At 38.6% G+C, this 18,688-nt stretch overlaps 3 protein-coding genes and 2 long non-coding RNA genes across 5 annotated transcripts; 4 read left to right on the top strand and 1 right to left on the bottom strand.

Moving 5' to 3' along the window:
• Positions 1–3,783: 3,783 nt before the first annotated feature.
• Positions 3,784–4,228, top strand: LOC148689790 (uncharacterized). Its single transcript, XR_015957713.1, has 2 exons — positions 3,784–3,878; positions 4,043–4,228. It is a non-coding gene; the product is annotated as an uncharacterized LOC148689790 (long non-coding RNA).
• Positions 4,229–7,036: 2,808 nt separating this feature from the next.
• Positions 7,037–8,352, top strand: LOC137732251 (protein SLOW GREEN 1, chloroplastic). Its single transcript, XM_068471555.2, has one exon. The coding sequence runs from the start codon at positions 7,167–7,169 to the stop codon at positions 8,193–8,195; it is 1,029 nt and encodes a 342-aa protein (XP_068327656.1). The 5' UTR covers positions 7,037–7,166; the 3' UTR covers positions 8,196–8,352.
• A 1,196-nt stretch (positions 8,353–9,548) lies between these two features.
• On the top strand, positions 9,549–11,553 carry LOC137731994 (Pentatricopeptide repeat (PPR-like) superfamily protein). The gene has a single exon (XM_068471268.2). The coding sequence runs from the start codon at positions 9,618–9,620 to the stop codon at positions 11,442–11,444; it is 1,827 nt and encodes a 608-aa protein (XP_068327369.1). The 5' UTR covers positions 9,549–9,617; the 3' UTR covers positions 11,445–11,553.
• Positions 11,554–13,085: 1,532 nt separating this feature from the next.
• Positions 13,086–16,428, top strand: LOC148689789 (uncharacterized). Its single transcript, XR_015957822.1, has 2 exons — positions 13,086–13,292; positions 13,758–16,428. It is a non-coding gene; the product is annotated as an uncharacterized LOC148689789 (long non-coding RNA).
• On the bottom strand, positions 14,445–18,133 carry LOC137730888 (zinc finger CCCH domain-containing protein 17). Its single transcript, XM_068469888.2, has 3 exons — positions 17,612–18,133; positions 16,716–16,826; positions 14,445–16,591 (listed from the first exon to the last, which is right to left on the bottom strand). Exons 1-3 carry the CDS (start codon positions 17,768–17,770, stop codon positions 14,642–14,644), a joined length of 2,220 nt encoding a protein of 739 aa, XP_068325989.1. The 5' UTR covers positions 17,771–18,133; the 3' UTR covers positions 14,445–14,641.
• Between the last annotated feature and the right edge of the window lie 555 nt (positions 18,134–18,688).

Genomic DNA, 18,688 nt, shown 5'->3' with positions numbered 1-18,688 from the left:
TAAGTGTCTATTTATTATATACATTAAATATCTAAGAAAATTGACTATAAAACATATAATATATAAAAATATCGACAAAATTTTTTATTACTTTGTTGTATTTGACAGTAAGAGATGAAAATTCAAATGATTACAAGTTTGTAATACTTTACAAAATATTTTTTAAAGTTCGTATGAATTTAGAGTAAATTTGAAGATAAATAATAGTTTCAAAAAAGTGGCTAAAAAATATTGAAAAAGTGGCAAATTAATCAAACAATAATTAAAAAACAAAACAAATCTCAATATAATCAGCACATTAAATAGCTAGCTATCTGGCCCAAACATTGGATACAATAGTTGAAAAACCAAATCAAAATGCGTAACTTTGAAACGGCACGTGGGGCGGGGTGAGGTAGGGTAGGTGAGAGAGAAAGTCTATCTTCTTCCTCTCTCTTCCTCTTCGTTACTTTTCAGTAGCTACAAAATGCAAAGCTTGGGTATTTAAAAAAAAAAAAAAAAAAAAAAAAGGTATGCGTGTAGGAAACCCATAACACCAGAAAACTAGATGGGACCAAAGGGGTAGAACCACCGGTCCTGGGTTTGATTTTCGGTTTGGGAAGGGGTGGGCGCCCCTCCTTGCCCTTACGTAGCTTTGCCTATAGGCATCAATGCATTACGTGCATGCATGCAGCAAAAATCACATTATTGATTTTGAGTTAGGAATTCTCTCAATACCATTACCTAGAACGTGAGATTTTGTGTATCAATTTTGTCCGATGAAATGAAATCCTAAACACTAAACCCTAAATTACACCTTTTTTCGACGAAACATGGATGGTTCGTCGAGCAAACCTTCACACATGATATGCGCCAATTTTTTTCCCGGGCACCAAAACGTTGCCTGACGAATATACTCTTGCTTTGTGAAAATATTTCGCCGTGCAACGCCTCTAAAAAATTTTATAGGTCACATTAATATATTTTTCTTATGGGTTACGTATTGAAACATTTTCTTGAAGCTACGTGTTTAAATATTTTTCTTATTGGCACATTTTATCGTCCATAACGATGTTAGTACGTATTGTTTCCGTACTTTTTATATTGATTTCAATTGATTTATGAATCATATACGTGCGATGTATTGTTTTAAAATTATATGGTTACATTACTTTTATTTAGTTGCTGGTTACGGACTATGTCCAAAATCTCCCCCTAGAAAGAGAAAAAGAGGCTATCAAATTTTTTTGAGTTTCCACAGTTCTTTTAAAATATCGCCATTATTTTGGCATACTCATGTTTTACTGTTTCTTTTTTCAATAGTTTTTTTTTTTTTAATCTTATATTAAAATTCTATCGTATAAGGTAAGGTAAGGATTGACACATTAAGAATATTATTAAGTGAATGAACCTTATAATATTAAGCATTGAAAAAACAGTGTTTTACATAGTGTTTCATTTCAATTAAATGAATCTCTGTTATTTTTTCCTTTTTCGAATGAATGACCAATGGTACCCTCTCAGAAAATGTACGTAATATGTAAACTTTGTGAAATCATTTGTTTTTAATGAAATGTTGCAAGCAATGTGGAAAAATTAACTAAGCACAGTGCTACACAAGCTAATAAGAAATCTGAATTCGAATTACATTGTTTATATTAACAAGCAACTGTAAAGAATTCTATAACCGAAATTTGCTAACTATCAAGATTTCAATTAAAACATCTGTAAAATCTCTCAAAAAATAGTCAAGTATTGAACCGAATTATACGTAAAGCAATTGAAACTTGCATACTATTGTCATCTGCCACCCATCACTCTCGATTCCAATGTGTTCGTTTGAGGTGTTATATATTTTGAAATGATTCTTGTTCTAAATTCAAGGTAGGGTAATCGACAAAAGTTAGCAAAGAAATGTACAGAGAGATACGAAAGCAGCATGCCATGCGTCATGCTTGGGTACGCACGCAAGGTTCCTTTATTTCTTTTATTTACTTTGTAGTCTAGCATGTCTGTCTTCAAGATATCATGCACTCATGCAAATCTTTATTCCCGCAGAAAGGCTTCCTCCACAGTCCATTCATTCCTTAACTAGAATGGTATGTACAATTTAAACAAACCAAAAAGATTGCTATGGCATAAATATAAGGGACACAAATACGTAAGTTCAAACTCATGCAATTATTCAAATTCAAACCACACAAGAACGTGTTGTATTTTTGTTTCAAGATTGTATTGGTGTAAAAACTAATTAATAGGGTTAGGGGCTAAGGGTTTGGTAGGGCGTCAATGCATTACGTGCATGCATGCAGCAAAAATCACATTATGGATTTTTCAGTTTGGACTTCTCTCAATACCACTACCTAGAACGTAAGATTTTGTGTATCAATTTTGTCCGATGACATGAAATCCTAAACGTTAGACCCTAAATTCCACCATCCTCAGATAGTTGCATCGTGTATTATTTTTATATTGAGCCTCATAATAGGTTTCATCGAGTTCAATTACTATTACTGTGTGGCGTGAGAGCCATAAGTGATGTTTGAGAATGTGTGAGCTCTTGCACCAGTTCGTACTGTATTTTCTGCTTCATAGCAATATTAACTGAAGAGTTTGATCAGACGAGTCAAGTTTTTGGCGAGATGCCAAGTCAAGTTATCTTCTTCTCAGAGATGCTGCTGTTTCTCCGCAATCTCTTCCAAACGGGTTGCAGAACCTCATCGTCCTGAGTAAGCCCCCTCTCTTCAATCCCTCAGTAGTCAGTACCTATCTAAGTGCTTTTTTTATTTTATTTTTATCAATCTATCTTCTTTAACTTCTTCATGGTCCCATGCTAATTCTCTTATAGTTTTCCCTTTTATTTGGTTCTCCAGCTTCCTGTTTGGTTCACCGGTTTTTTTTTTATTGCTTACTTGCAAAGACCCACAAAAACTTGAAAACTTTGTAACACCTTAATACACGATTCGTAAAGTTGATAGCTTTGGCCTTGAATCTTAAAGCCTACTGCAAGAGGAGGATTGTTTTTTAATGTAGAAGATATATTCTTATTTTCTTTAGTTTTTCTAATTTCCACTGCATTATTTTGAACTTTTAACTGTTTTCGGTGGAAGAGATTCCGAAATCATTTCAATCGGTCCAGCATTATTTCGGGTCTTATTTATTCCCTTTGTTGGAGGAAACTAGAGCACACGTGCATTCTAGTATGGAAACTATTTACAGAGCACCATTTGCTGAGGTAGTCGCTATTGAAGAAACGAAACCGTATGGGAAAAAAATTTCATGATGTCAAGGTTGATTACTGTCTGATTTACAGAGTTTGGGAGATCACAGGCTTTTGTATCAGTCACTAATGTCTCAGAAAATCAGCTTTTTTGTTTTTGTTTTTGGTTTTCCTGGTGAATATAATCCCTAATTGCAGGATATGGAAATCATTGAACATGTTCGGAAATCTGAAGATTATCAAGGGAGTTCTGTGCAGTAATTTTGTGGTAAGACCTTTAGGATTAATACTCTAGGTTTTGTGCAGTTTAGTTAGCATTGCATTGACCAAAGCTATGCAGCTGCTTATAGCAGTTATGATATTATTACCTGTTATGCCTCAAAAATGAAAATGGTCCTGACGTGGTTTATTCTACCTATAGGAAGACTCTGACTATGCAATGCGTATGTCCTGTGTCCGTGCTGTGGTAAGTGCATGTCCTTAGAACATAGTAATATAATATTATACATATATATATATATGCATGTATGTATGTATGTATATGTATATATAATTATAAAAAAATGTGTACCATTTTTCTGCAGCCAGCGGTGGTCTTCATTAAAGATAAGAAATGGGTATCTTACGCTGTTGGTGTTAATGTTGCACTATTGAAGCGTACTTTTGAAACTGTCTACGGGTAAATCTCTTCTCTTCTGGATTGGGGGTGTGCTTTGATTTATGTTTTGTTTTTAATTTTAGCATGTTTTTTCTTTTACTGTTTTGCCGTCTTTTATAAAGCGGTTTAACAAATTAACCGTTATGCATATTTGCTAAATCATATGTTTGAATTTTCTCATGTAGCGAACGTCCCACTAAAGAAGAAGAAGTCCGCCCAAAGGTGGATGTTCATGCCTAGTGACAGTAATGTACCGTCTGCACCAGCACAGTAAGGTTGCGAGGACAAGAAGACTGGAAACTAGACGATATTTGGGAGCTACGAGTCCTTTGCGTTTGGTTTGAATCTGAATAATTACATTATGTCATTCATATGGGTGATGTTGTTATGTGTGATGGTGTATTTATGCATGAATCTCATGTGTGGTGGTGTAGTATGCATTAGTAAAAAAAGACCTCATTGCGCAACAAAATTTTGAACGACGAAACACGCATCGTCGCTACAAATTTTAAACTTCATCGCACAAAGTCTTTGAAAAAATAAATAAAATAAAAAATTATTTTTTTAAACCTTTGTGCTAAGAAATCCAAATATTTCGTCTCCTAAACTAATTTTTTTCTTTTTTGATTTAATTTTATATTATAAATTTTAAAATTTAGATATGTTCATAGTTTTTATTATTTTTGAAAAACTTTAAGCGGCGAATATTAATATTTCGTCGTCTACACCCCTTTTGACTTAATTTTTAATTTAATTTTTAATTTGTAATTATTAAATTAAATTATTTTCTTTGCGCGACGAATTAATTTTTTCGCAACTTGCTTTGGGGTTTAATTCATTATGTGACCCACAACCTTACTCTCCATCAATTCATTATCATTCTTTATTTAGTCCATCAGTTCAAATATTTTCGCTACTTGCTTTGGGAGTTAATGTCACTTAGTGGCTTCTTACTTGTATTGATTTCCAATTAAGCTCCACGAGGAAGTCTTTCTCTTTCGTTTCCGGCCATGCTCTCCATTCCCCGACAATGTCGCAATGCATGGTTTGCTTGCAAACCCTCACTGGAGACCAGGTAGGGGAACGCTTGCATGTGTTGGTGAGTTCTATTTCGCATGTGTTTCAAATTCACCTTCTTCTCTGGGTGTTTTTGCTATGTTTAGAATACGAGAGACATTGTCTGATGAAGCATATATTGACGAAACAAGTACGAAATCAATGTTCCTTACTGACCAAACTTTATTTCAGCCTTCCAGTCTTGCCAAGTTTTGCGATGAATGTGTAGGGCCATACTTGAGAGAAACGTCCAAGTTCTCCTTTCAATGCGGGATAAGAGGTTGCAAGTATAATGAGAATTTTGGAGTCCAAATTACTATTTTGTGAACGGTTTTTGCTTTGCTTATACCTCCTTCATTACAATTTTGTTTTGTGAACGGTTTTTGCCTACACGCTCATGAAATCGAGCTCTATCCATTAAGTCCAAGAGTGACTTGGAAGGGTGTATGGATTTTCATTGGCAAACTACGGAAAATCAAATTGTAACTAACTAACTAAAAAAACAAAAATAATAATAAATTATCTAAATACAAGATACAATGATTGTATAGTGAATTCAGAGGATGGGATTCCACATTCTATTACTTTAACGAGTCAAAATTTGGAGATACAAGTAAATTTTTTTAATTTTAACGAATGGAAGCCAGCTTGATTCCACACTCAGGTCATCAGAAAAACAGAAAATATTTATAGAGATAGCTATTAATTTCCTCATATCCCTCTGTATTATTATCTTTTTATCAACTTTTGTTGATTACCCTACTTTGAATTGAGAAAAAAAATCATTTCAAAATATATAGACAGGAATGAACAAGGTCTTCCTACGGACAACATAGCAAGATATAATACCATTTACACACTCAAATCTACAAGGACTGGAGCTACAGCCTTCTTTACCGCACAACAAGAGCACAGCAAAAATAAGTTGAGAAGGAGCAGTTTATTGCAGATGACTAGGTCAGAGAAAGGGCTTTAAATCGTAGATATTCAGCAAAGAAAAAATGCATTGCAATAATGTAGTACTGAATGATGATCGATTTGTATTGAAAAAACTAGCAAAAATCTACAAGATTAACGCAGGGGAGTTGCAAAACTAAAGCATCGATCATTACTAGTCTTTCATGCCTACATTGTTCAAAGAACACAATGATAACGACATGTTCTTCTCGGTCTCCTTCTTCATTACCTTAACCACCACCAACCCTTCTCTCCCTCGAACACCCTAAGAAAACATTGTTCCTTTTGTTCTGCAAGGTGCCATAGACCGGAGGAACATATACGGCCCAGACGATCCAACAATACTAGACATTTGTTCAAGCTCAGGATTGCCCCCATGGCATTATTCAAAAGTAGGCTTTGCTTTTGACCCAAGACCTACTTCTGAATTAATGTGAAAGCCATAGTGCCAAACCGACAACCGCCCTCATGCTTTAGTCTCAGTCAGTGCTAGAAGTGGCTTCCATGCAACCCCGAAATGAGTCCCCCATCATCAATTTGGCGGATAATCATACAATTAAATAAATAGAAGAAATTGTTGTAAAATCGACGGTGTGTGCAGTAGAATAAATAAATAAATAAGACATAAAATTTACGAGGTTTCTCTACAGTCAGTGTGATTGAAGTACGTCCTCGGAGCAGCAATGATACTTTCATTTATAATCTGAAATAATAAGATTACAAATATAATTATCTCTATTCTCTCCTCTCTTTTTCTTCTATCTGCCGTGAGCCTTGTGGCTTCTCTCTTCTTCCTTCTTTCTTTTCAGTTGTAAGGCTTTGTGTTTTTGTGTGTGATTTTATATGGAAGGATGAGGCAGCAAGTTTATTAATGAACAAACATGTAGAGTTATAGTGGGTTAGCCATCCACACATTAAATGGCTTATAAAATTACAACAGACATAAGTTAATATAATTTTAAAATTTCACAATGCAATGTGAAAAAATTGTAAATGATCAAATAAATTAGTATCAAATGAAATTTGAAATTAACAAACCGATGGCTACTTTTAAAAGTCGGTGTAATTTATAATCAAACAAAAAAAGAACGAGACCTAAATTTTGAACTATAAAAAAAAAAAAAATTCAACACGTTATTCAAAAACAATTAAAAAGTAACACATCAAGATTAACCACACCAACCGTCATTAAGAGTAAAAGTCGCATTCTGACTCCTCCCCCACCTACCACAGAAACCCCAAACAAAACCTCCCAAACCTTGTCATCTCCGCCACTCCTCACCCGCCGGCTCAACCATGAACTCCTCCTCCACTCTCGCTTCCTCCTCCTTCTCTACATCCTCATCTCTCTTCCAATACAAACTCATTCCCAGTAAACCAACCCAACCTTCCCTTCTCCGTTTTGACCCTCCCCATTCCCACAATTCCCACAATGTCCCTGCCCTCAAAGTCACAGCCTCCTCCGCCGCCCACTACCACCGACCCCTCCTCCCAGGTAACACCCACAACAACCCAAGCCCGATTCTTCAAACTCTTAAACATTACGCCAAAACCGCCATTCTCATCGGAGTCACAGCCGCCGTGTTCACCACCAAGTCATCGACTTTGCTCGCCATAGCCGAACCTCCGCCGACATTGACCGAAGAAGCGCCGACCCAGGTCACAGATAACGAGAACAACCAATCCTCATCGCCATTGTCCGACTTCCTGGGTTCGAATTCGGAAGCCATCGGTGCCCTGAAATCGCTTCTGCAGCAGAAGCTCGAAAACGGCGAGGACGACGAGGCGCTCAAGATCCTGCAGCGCTTGGTCGAGGCGCAACCCTCCAATACCGAGTGGAAGTTCATGATGGCCAGGGTTCTCAGCGAAATGGGCGAAAACGAAAGCGCCCGCCAAGTGTTCGAGGAAATACTCGCCGCGAACCCCTTGTCCTTCGAGGCGTTGTTCGAGAACGCCCTGCTGATGGACCGCTGTGGCGAAGGCGAGGCCGTGATCAAGCGGTTGGAGGACGCATTGCAGGTTGCGGAGGAGGAGAACAAGGCCAAGGAGGCTCGGGACGTTAAATTGATAATGGCGCAGGTTCAGTTCTTGCAGAAGAACGTGGAGGGCGCATTGAATAGCTACAATGAATTGGTAAAGGAAGACCCAAAAGACTTCCGGCCGTACTTTTGCCGTGGGATGATTTACAGTTTGCTTGATCGGAATGCAGAGGCGACGGAGCAGTTTGAGAGGTACCGGCAGCTTTCACCGAAGAAGTTCGAGGTGGATGGCTACTTGAGGAAGCCATTGTCGAGGGTCAAGCTATTCGGGAGCGACGAGAATTGAGTTTTTGAGGCTCTGACTCTGTTTAAAGGCTCACTTTGTTCATCTGTTGTTTTGAATTTGAGACGTTTTTGAAAGAAGAAAATAACTTGTTGTGCAAGTTAACACATCGTTGTTACATTTCAATCCAATTAATAAATTTTGAACCTTTGCAATTCTACTTTATCATTTGTGAATTTATATAAAAAGCAGCGTCAAGTTCTTACGGGTGATTAGCTTCGGATTAAGTAGCTGCTAATTAGCGCTTAAGCACTTACATATACATTAACATTTGATGGCTATTTTTTGCCTCCTTTCCTTCTTGCCTTTCTTCTAGCCAGTTTCTTCTTACTTTCTTCTCTCTCGCCTTCATCATCACTACCAAAGTATATCTTCGATTTTTTACGGGGTCGATCCTCAGCTGCCTCTCCTTCTGAATCAGAAAGATCGAAGACCAAATGTGACTACAGATATGATGTATAAAAGATAAATGTGTATGTTTTTCTTTGAAACTCGTCATTTGATTCATATAATTTGTTTATATTCATTAGTGTGACAAATGACTTTTAACTTAAAAAATATTCACCTTTACACCCAAAACCAGAACACTCATTGCGAATCTCCCATTAGTAGTAACAAAAACGCCACATTAAAATGTGTGACACGGGATTCATTTTGATTGAAAATAAAATAATTTTTGTGCTCTATGGTCGTGTTATGGGAATAGGATCCTCTTCGGATCTCTTCCACTTGGTTCCTCCCACAACATGTATCTTCTTCTTCTTTCTTCTCGGCGGTTTGGTTGCTTCTTCTTCTTCTTCAATTCTTCTTGTTCTTTCTTCTCTGCAGTTCTACTTCTTCTTCTTCAATTTTTCTCTGCGGTTTTGCTTCATCAATCCCAAATACAATTCTGACAACATCACGTCGTCGTCTCCTCCAACATCCGCGCCCCTCTCAACCCTCTCACGGCCAACACCATCTCTGCAGATCTCGAGGCGGAGGATCCAAGGCCGCTGATACCATTGCAGCTTCTTCTCATTCCGATGACGTTAAGGTCAGCAGATCGTTTTTTTTTTTTTTTTTTACTGTTCGCTTTTCGGTTGAATGAACTGGATTTTAGTTGAATGGACATGATTGAGAGGTCCGGAGGATCCGTATGAAAGAAATAAAAAAAAGACACGTGTTTTAGAAGAAATCCGAAGAGGATCCTATCCCCGTGTCACTGGACGTCACGTGGCCTTTGTTTTAACAGATATATCTCTACGTCCTTGAATTTTCCAAGTGTCGCATTACGAGTGGCTCATATGATTTACACGCATGGCAAAAAATCCAGTTTGGGATAATATATATATATATATATATATATATATTTATTTATTTATTTACAGATGCACAGTCTCCGCCCCACTCATTTCATTCAAGCCTTCAACGGCCTTATCTCCTCCAATGTCCCTCGCCAGCTCTGCTGCAACTTCAGCAGACTGGTCTTCTGCTCGCGTAATTTCATCCAAAAATCCCCACAAATTCAACTTCATTGCATCATTCAAAACCAATTTATTCTCTTCCAATCTTCCCACCAGAAGCTACAGTAATCTCAGAGTTTTCAATGTAAACTCCACCAATTTTCCAGTCGTTGAATTGGACATAAAATTACAAAAATCCCAAGAAGAATGTCCAGCTCCGTCGCCGGATGCCGATGACTTAAACAACTTACTCTGTCGATTGTTTCAAAACCCTCAAACCGAAGATTACGCATACGAAGAGTACGAGAAAGCGCGAAAGAAGGCCGAATTCAGACCAAACAAATCAACATTGGAGCAGCTGATAAGGCACTTGATCCGTTCCAAGAAATGGGGTTTGTTTACTTTGGTTTGTGAGGATTTTAAGAATTATAATGTAGTGCCTGATGGTTATACTTGCTCTAGATTGGTCACTAGCTGCATTAGAGCTAGGAAGTTCAAAATGGTTAGGACTTTGCTTGATGTGTTTAGTGAGCATGGAAATGATGTCGCTGTCCCGGCTTTTGATTCAGCGATGCGAGGATATAATGAGCTTCATATGTTTAGGAGCACGATTTCCGTGTTTGAACGGATGGAATCCGATGGAATTGCTGCGAATTCTGGATGTTATTGCCGGATCATGGAAGCTTATTTGAAAAAGGGTGATTGTAGAAAAGTTGTTGAATTGTTTGAAGAGCTGAAAAGTAGGGAATTAGATTTGGCACCATTTTCAACTCAAATATACGGAATTTTATGCGAGTCGCTGTGCAAATTGGGACGGCCTTTTGAAGCTCTTGAAACTTTTCGAAATGTGACGAAGAGTGGAGTTCCTTTAGACTCTTCGAAGATTTACTCTGTGCTGATTTGTTCCTTTGCGAGCATTCGGGAAGTGGAGGTGGCTGAAGAGCTTTTTGAAGAAGGAGAGAGCAAGAAAATGTTGAAGGATCCGAATCCGTTTTTAAGAATGATATCAATGTATGTGGAAGAAGGGTTGACGGAGAAGACTCTCGGGGTAGTTAAGGCGATGAAGGGTGCGAATATCAGGGTTTCGGACAATATATGTTGTGCGGTTGTCAGTGGCTTCTCTAGGAAAAACCGGCTCCTGACTGCAGTTCAAGTTTTCGAAGAGTTGGTGTCGATGGGCTGCCAGCCAGGGCAAGTGACATATGCGTCAATCATCAATGTCTATTGCCGCCTAGGGCTTCACTCGAAAGCAGAAAAGGTTTTTGAGGAGATGGAGGAAAAGGGGTTTGGTAAATGTGTTGTGGCTTATTCTAGCATGGTTGTGATGTATGGGAAAACGGGGAGGCCAAGAGACGCAATGAGGCTCGTGGCGAAAATGAAAGAAAGAGGGTGTAAGCCAAACGTATGGATATACAATTCCTTGATGGATATGCATGGAAGGGACAAGAATTTGAGGCAAGTTTCGAGGATTTGGACGGAAATGAAGCGAAGGAAGATAGCGCCTGATAAGGTCAGCTACACAACGATTATAGGTGCTTACAACAAGGCAGGGGAGTATGAAATGTGTATGAAATATTACCATGAGTTTAGGGTTCATGGGGGTGTTTTGGACAAGGCTTTGGCTGGAATGATGGTTGGAATTTTTTCCAAGACGGGCCGGATTGATGAGCTAGTAAAGCTTTTGAGAGATATGAAAGCGGAAGGGACAGAGTTGGATGGGAGGTTATATCGGTCAGCCTTGAAAGCTTTGACAGATTCCGGGCTGGAAATGCAGGTCAAATGGCTGCAAGGTAGCTTTAAGGTTACGTAGAATATTACCGGCCTCTTGAACTTGATTCGACTTCAAAGTTTTCTGTTGTATAACTGTACAGATCAAAATTTAATTTCAGCGTTTGGGAGCAAATGCTCTGTTTCAAGTAGTCTGCTACGTTACAACATTAGGATTTCTTTCTTTCGATTGAAACCTGAATTTTAGTTTGCATATATATATATATAACCCATCACATACTATTCATAAATATATCTATGAACATACTATTCATAAATATATCAATGTATTCATAAGTTTCTCACATCCAACTCGTGCGATTTAGTAGCAATACAAATATTTTAACAACATTATCCGGAATGCTCAAGCCCAAGAATTTTGGGTCGGGCTGGCTTGGCCTGACCTTCTGAAAATCGTTATGGAATTACGAGTATATCATTTGATGTGGCAAAATGAAATGTTCCTGTTATGTGAACTAATGAGTGTCTGATACTAGTTACTTGCTTAGCGTCGAAAGCGTTTTAAGTGTTTTTTTCAAAGTTAATTTGTATTTTTAACTAATGCTAATTTTAAATTATTTCGTTTATAAGCGGTTTTGTATTTTACAATTATACAATTTTGTAGTGTGGTGTGTGTTTTCATGCCATTATACCATCCAGTCAAGTTATGCGACGAATGTGTGGTTCTAAAGACAAACCTCCAAGTTTTGCTCAGAATGTGGCGTTGAGAGGATGGAAGTATGATATGACATGTAATATTTTCTTCATTTCGTCACTGTAATTTTCTGTTTTGAACCAAACAAACAAGTAATCTGCTTGATTGCAATGATTTATAACAATCTGACCATGGCCAGCCAAAGTCATCTTCCATCTTCCAGCCAGAGTTACAATATTAAATAATAAAGTTAAAAAGGCAAAGGATTGCAAATAGATGGAGCTACTCGAGGTCGGCACCATCTATATGCTAGAAGATCATCCTCAAGCAATCTGGCTAAAGGATTATAGGATTAAAAATAATTCAAAATGACATGAAAATCGTCTTCAACTAAGAGTTAGGTCAAAGGATTTGTGGGCCCCATTAGGCACAAACCCCAAATCAAGCTAGTGGGCTGGCCATTTCCAACCAACCAACTAGCCTTTCAACGCCAGAATGTCAAGCTTAACATTTTGCAATCCTCCAGCTCAGCCCATTTGAATGTCAACGGCTACCTGGCGTCAGCATGATGCCAACTAGCAACAGCTAGTTAACTTCATGTTTCTGTCATGTTATCATTGGAATTTGAATTTTTTTTTTAGACAAATTTTAAAAAAAAATTCTAATTTTTTTTTTCCTATAAATACCTACACTATTCCTACAACATTGAAAGCTGAAGATAAGAAGTGTTATGTAGATAAAAATTTTATCTAAAATTTGCAGAATCAATTACATCTCAATACGTGACACTTGAAATCCTATTCGAAAAATTATAAAGATTAAATAAAAATAAGAAATCTAGAGAGTTACTCACTTTAGCGACATGTGTCACTCAAAATCCTATCTAAAAAGTTATTGAGATTAAAATCTGGAGAGTTACTCACTTTAGCAACACGCGTTACTCAAAATCCTATCTAAAAAATTATTAAGATTACATAAAGATAGAAAATCTGAAGAAAAAAAAAAAAAATCGAAGCAATCGGAAAGAAAATGGCAATGATAGTACGATTGCTTAACAATCGCAGCAATCCCTGCCGAGGTCTTCTCGATCATCTGAAGCTTCGTCCTTGTAATTTTATCCAAACCCAAACCCTAAGTTCTACCGGTCCTCACCGTTTTCACCACCAACTCGTTCCACTGAGATACCCGCGTTCGAACCAACTTCCCAGCATCAGCGAGACCTCTTTTCCACAGGAGGTATTCTTTTCTATATTTGTTCTTTTGTGGGTTTATTTATTGAAAATAGAATATTTCAGTGCAATTTTTTTCATTGGACGAATTAAGCCGTAGGCACAATGGAATGCATTCTATTAAATCCATAGTTAGGTAATTTTTTTTCTGTGTTTGATGGTTTGTTTGTGTAGTTTTGTGTAAATTGTGAATTGTTTATTTATTTGTATAGGGGCCTATTCAAGCACTACTATTGTATTGATATTTCTGTTGATTCCATCATATACAACAACAAAGCTTTTGAATTGACTTGCACTGATACTTCAAATTATGACATCCGAAAAGATTTTGCTACACTTGGAGCTCTATGGTCTTTTGGATTTTACATGTGTTGTTTGTTGTTGAACTTTAAACTTTTAAATTTTGTTTAATATTTTTCCTTTTGTTTTTTTAATTGTCTTTGACTGACGTTGAACTTGACGTGGCCTTCAGTCAGGCTTACCCTGGGTTCTTACATGCCCTTTTCGAAGTAGTTTTCCAAGTCAAACAATACCCAGTGGACATCAACGTGGAGTTTCGAGTAAGTTATTAGATTCATGTCATATACTTATTATTAGTGATTTGGAAGTTCCTTCCCGCCCCCACAAACCCCCCACCCCCCGGGTTTAAGGATCAAGGCAACACTGACGTTGAGAGTGACTTAGCTGGTGACGCTTCTGATGGTACAAGATATGTTGAGAATTCACAGGTCAGCGAGAGTTTGTTGCTCATGAAGTTGTACTCCTTGTCATCTGGTGTTGTGAATCACTTGTTGTCTGACCAAATGGATTTTGTGCGTGATCAAATGGATTTTGTTTACATGGATGAGGTTCAGGATCTCAGAGCGAGTCAAATTGCTCTGTTTAAGTATGTGTGTAACAATGTTGAAGAAGCAATTAAAGTGCTGCATAACACCACCTGGTTTATATTTGCTAAAATAGGTCAAAATTTGCTCGATCCCTTGTAATCTCAAAATTTACAGATCAGTTGGCTGACTGGAATTATAATATGGATATCGGTGTTCTTGTATTTGATGAACCTTCCGTTTGAATTAGATCAGCTCTCACTGGGTTGTAATCCCCGTTCACCCAAAAAAATAAGTTGTCAACCCACGCAAGACAACAAACAAGCACAGCAAAATGCCTCAAGCAAAAGGGGAAAAAATCCCATTAAATCAGAATGTACGTAGAACGAAAATGTTTGGATTGTCATAACAGAGGGCAAAAAGGCCTGCTAATCCCTAATTCTGCTAAATTAGGTTTGGAAAGTCCTCCACACTATTTATGGAAGAGCCGTCATGCTCGTTCCGTTGCTTTTCCATCTTTCCCTTCGCCCAATCACGAAAACACGACACCAATCTTCTTAGCAAAGTCATCACCGTCTTCATCTTCTTCCAGGTATTCCTCTTCGCCCTCTGCATTTTCACCTTCATAATTATAGTCACCCTCGTCCCCCTGCTCGTAATCATACTCTCCTTCCCTCTGATCTTCACCTTCGATTTCGTTTTCCTCCTCATAAATCATACCCTCTTCAGCCTCGACCTCTCCAGCCTCATGTCCTTCTGAAGACTGACCATGAACCACGTCAATTTTCTCATCTTCAGTTCCAACCGCATCAGCCGTTGCAAACTTGGGCTCTTCCTTCGCCGCAGTGGGCAGACTGTTATTCACCTCTGTAACCGCAGTCTGGGAGTCGCCTTGATCGCTCTCCCTGCTTTCTCTCTGATTATTGCCTCGTTTATTGTGGGCAGATGATTTCCTGCTTCCAGAAGCTGCTGCTTCAGCTTCTCTCTTCCTCTTCAGAATTTCACTGAGAGGCTTTGGCCCTTCAAATGAAAGATCACCTTCCGCTTGTTGATAATTATCCATCACACTTTTCCGTTTTCCAAGGTAAGATTGCTCCTTATTTTCTGCATCTTTCACAACTTTCAGCTCTGGAAGACGCTTTGGACGAGAAAAGTCATCACCTCGATCATCCATTATATCTCCCCTAACACGAGAAGCGCCAAAATTTCTCCTCTCATTAGCGTAGTCCTCTTCCACCCTTCCTTTTATTCTGTCTCGAAGCCTTCCTTGGTGGGAGGATATCTGTGGCCTCCCTGGTGACAATCTGCCTCTACTTCTAGCTCTGTCAACTTCCCTTTCTTGGCGCAAGTCACTACCATTGACGGGAGAAGACCCGTCTGGAATCTTTATTCTACCATGAAGACGACTAATACGGGAGCCCTCGTGTGGGGGCAACTGCTGTGAATCCCTACGAGGACGGTTGTTCCGCTCCTCAACATGGCCGTCTACTGCATAATCATGGCTGACAATGGATCTCAGACCGTTTACCCTCCTATGCTTGGATAAACGATGTCGCAGATCTAACTCATCAATGTTCTCCGGACTCTCAGATTTGCGATAACCCCTCCTCTCAAGACGAGCAGGACCCACTAATTGTCTCTCAGATGAAACCCTATGCTGGTCCCATGCGTACTGCCCTTGCATGCGATCATAAGGGTCATATGGGTCACAAAACCTTTCTTGATCGACATCAGCCATTGATGTGTAATCAACGGGACGGTCCAAATCATATTCGTTCACAGAATTCAAGTTCCTTCCCTCATGACCTCTTGTTCTGCCAAACCGTTCTTCGCCGTGGTAGTAATCAGAATCTCCGTGCTCATCATCTACAAGAACATCAAATCCAGGAGAAGACTCCCTCAAATGCTCATCAGCATCCTTCCCATTTTGAAAACCATGATAGTCTGAAACATGAGCCTGAAGCAAATGATTGGCCTGACTTGTAGAGCCTCCGTTGATAACAGGCGGAACACTTGTTGCCTTGTATCTGAGAGCCTCATCATCCAATGCTTTAGTTGATGGTACATTCCTCTCAATGCTAACTCCATTTCTAATTGGAGCAGTCGGAATTTTTGGAGCAGGTTTGGCTTCAGGAGGCACTCCAACAGACTTCGTGGCACTTACCTTGGGAACCTTCAACTCTTGAGTGCACTTTTGAAGGCCACCGAAAGCCTTCTTAAGACCTGAAGGCTCAGTACCGTGGGCAGCAGCTGGTGTCTGTAGAACTTTACTACTAGCCATAGGATTTGGTCCATGAGAGAAGGCACATCTGTCACCCTTTAAACATTGCCCCTTTTGGAAGAAAATACAGGGGACTGCTTGTTTACTTGGGTTATAAGCAGCATGAGTTGCAGGCGTTGTAGGCGTAGCCACAGGATGTGATAGAGGCAAAGAAGGTCCAGCAGAATTTGCTGCCGGGCTTCCTAACAAGCCATCAAGCGGCTGTACAGGAAAAATAGATGGTCAGAAACAATGTCAGATAAAAGTAGCGGTGGGTAACAGGCAAGAAGGAACGTTCTTATACAGGTTTAAACATGAAATAAAATAAGAGAGAGAAGAGACTTACTGGATGCCTAAACGCGCATTTCAAATTCAAGCAACTGCCATTCAACCAGTACCAGCAATCCCTGGGGTTGACCCGGGCATACTCACTGTGTCTGTATTCACATTCACTTCCCTGTCAATAGGGCATCAATGAAGTTAGCACGATGGAAATCAAACCAGTACTAGTACTGATGGTATGTTAGTAACAAACAAAGGAATCCACTAAGCCACGTAACGAATGATAACCACCAAAAACTAAAGTGAAAAAAAAAAACAAATAAATAAAAAATACAGCATACCCTGTGACATAAAGAGACTGAAGTACACTCCATATTATGTAACAAACTAACTTTTCCCAGCTCAGAATCAAAAGTAACAGAGACGATGCAATCAAGCAGGCTAATGAAAAAATGTAACACGCGCCAAACTATTTAAAAGGGGATTAATTTTGAGCTGCAAGAACCATGTTCTAACATAAATTCGCTCGAAATCAGGCTTCTCATAGATTAATTAAATCAGCCCTTAAAGCAAGCTCATCGAGATTTCAAGGTCTCGAAACCATGATTGATTCTAACATTGAAACTTATCACATACATATTCTAGCAGCAATTTAACATATAAGGCCTTGCGCTATACAAATGAATTTGAGACAATCGTTTTATCATTTTCTTTAAGACTATAGGAAAATCAAGATTACCCAAAGGAACATACTTTAACCTAAAGAAATTCATTGCATCAAACATATCCAGAAACCCTAATTCCAATGCATGAAAAAACGTAAATCTGAAACTTATAGCCGAAATTACACCACAATTTCGGCCCATCCCAAAAAGATCTTACCAGAAACGAAAACCTAAAACCCTAAAATTGAAAGCGAAGATACCCAGAACAAAACTCAAATCAAGACAAAGGGCAAACCTTTTTGCAGGTAAGAGGCGAGGCGAGAAAGTAGACGCAATCGGTGTTCCTCTTCAAGGCCTCCTCTTCAGCCGAAGTTTCCGGTTGCTGCGGCGGCTTCTGTTGTAGCTGCTGCTGCTGCTGTTGTGGTTGCGGCTGCGGTTGTGCGCCGACTACCATGGCGACTATTGGGTTGAGACGCCGGCGGACCGTGACGGAATCAGATCGATTCCAAGATAGGGAGAGAGAGAGAAAGGGAGAGGCCGATCCAATCTTGAAGAAGAGCCGCCACAAAGATCTGAGAAAGAGAGAGAGATTGAGCGAACGAGGAAGTGTTTGGGGGTATGATATGATGATGAGGATGTAAGCTAAGCCCTGGTTTTTTTTATTTATTTAAAAGAAATAAAAAATTGATAGTATGATAAAATTTGCAATAGGGTGTTTATATTGGGGTCCTTTATATTGCACATATTTCTCACCACACCCACTATTTTTTATAGACCTAAGAGGACACTTTCCGATTTCGTTTGCATATGTTTATGTATTTGAAATAGTTGAAGTTATGAATAGAAATTGTGTACATAAAGAGTAACGTGTTTACTTATTTAGAAAGAAAAAAATTATTAATTGTCAAGTGAAAATGAGAATCGAATTTATTAGTCTTCTAATATTAGTCTAAGTGCAAATAAGTTATCGATTTTAAACCCTAACGTGATAGCCACAATTTTTTTTTTTATTCCATAGGTAAATGTGTAGAATGTCATACTCATATGTAAGCAAATGGAAAGTCCAAAATAATGAAAAAGATAATTCGAATACTCATATTATGGAGTAAATTTAAATGTGTTATGTGTATGCCAAGTAATCATAATTCAAATACTCTCCTTAAACAATGCAATTTTTTTTCCTTCAAAAAATGAACCAGCTAATAACATCACCATAACAGTCCACCCTGAAGGGGCATGGAGGACTCATAGAGGCATTTCAGCCTCCTCCTATACATCATCATGTGATTCATCAGCGCCAAGAATTAAATCAGGATGTGTCACGCAAAATATGGATATAGAATTCGTTCCCAAGTACTGGTTACCCCGTGAT

The sequence above is a fragment of the Pyrus communis genome, chromosome 16 (assembly GCF_041283825.1).
Source record: "Pyrus communis isolate YQ-2024b chromosome 16, ASM4128382v1, whole genome shotgun sequence".
NCBI classification, from domain to species: domain Eukaryota; kingdom Viridiplantae; phylum Streptophyta; class Magnoliopsida; order Rosales; family Rosaceae; genus Pyrus; species Pyrus communis.
Note: the sequence above shows the minus strand (reverse complement) of the source record. Positions and strands in the feature narration are given on the sequence as shown.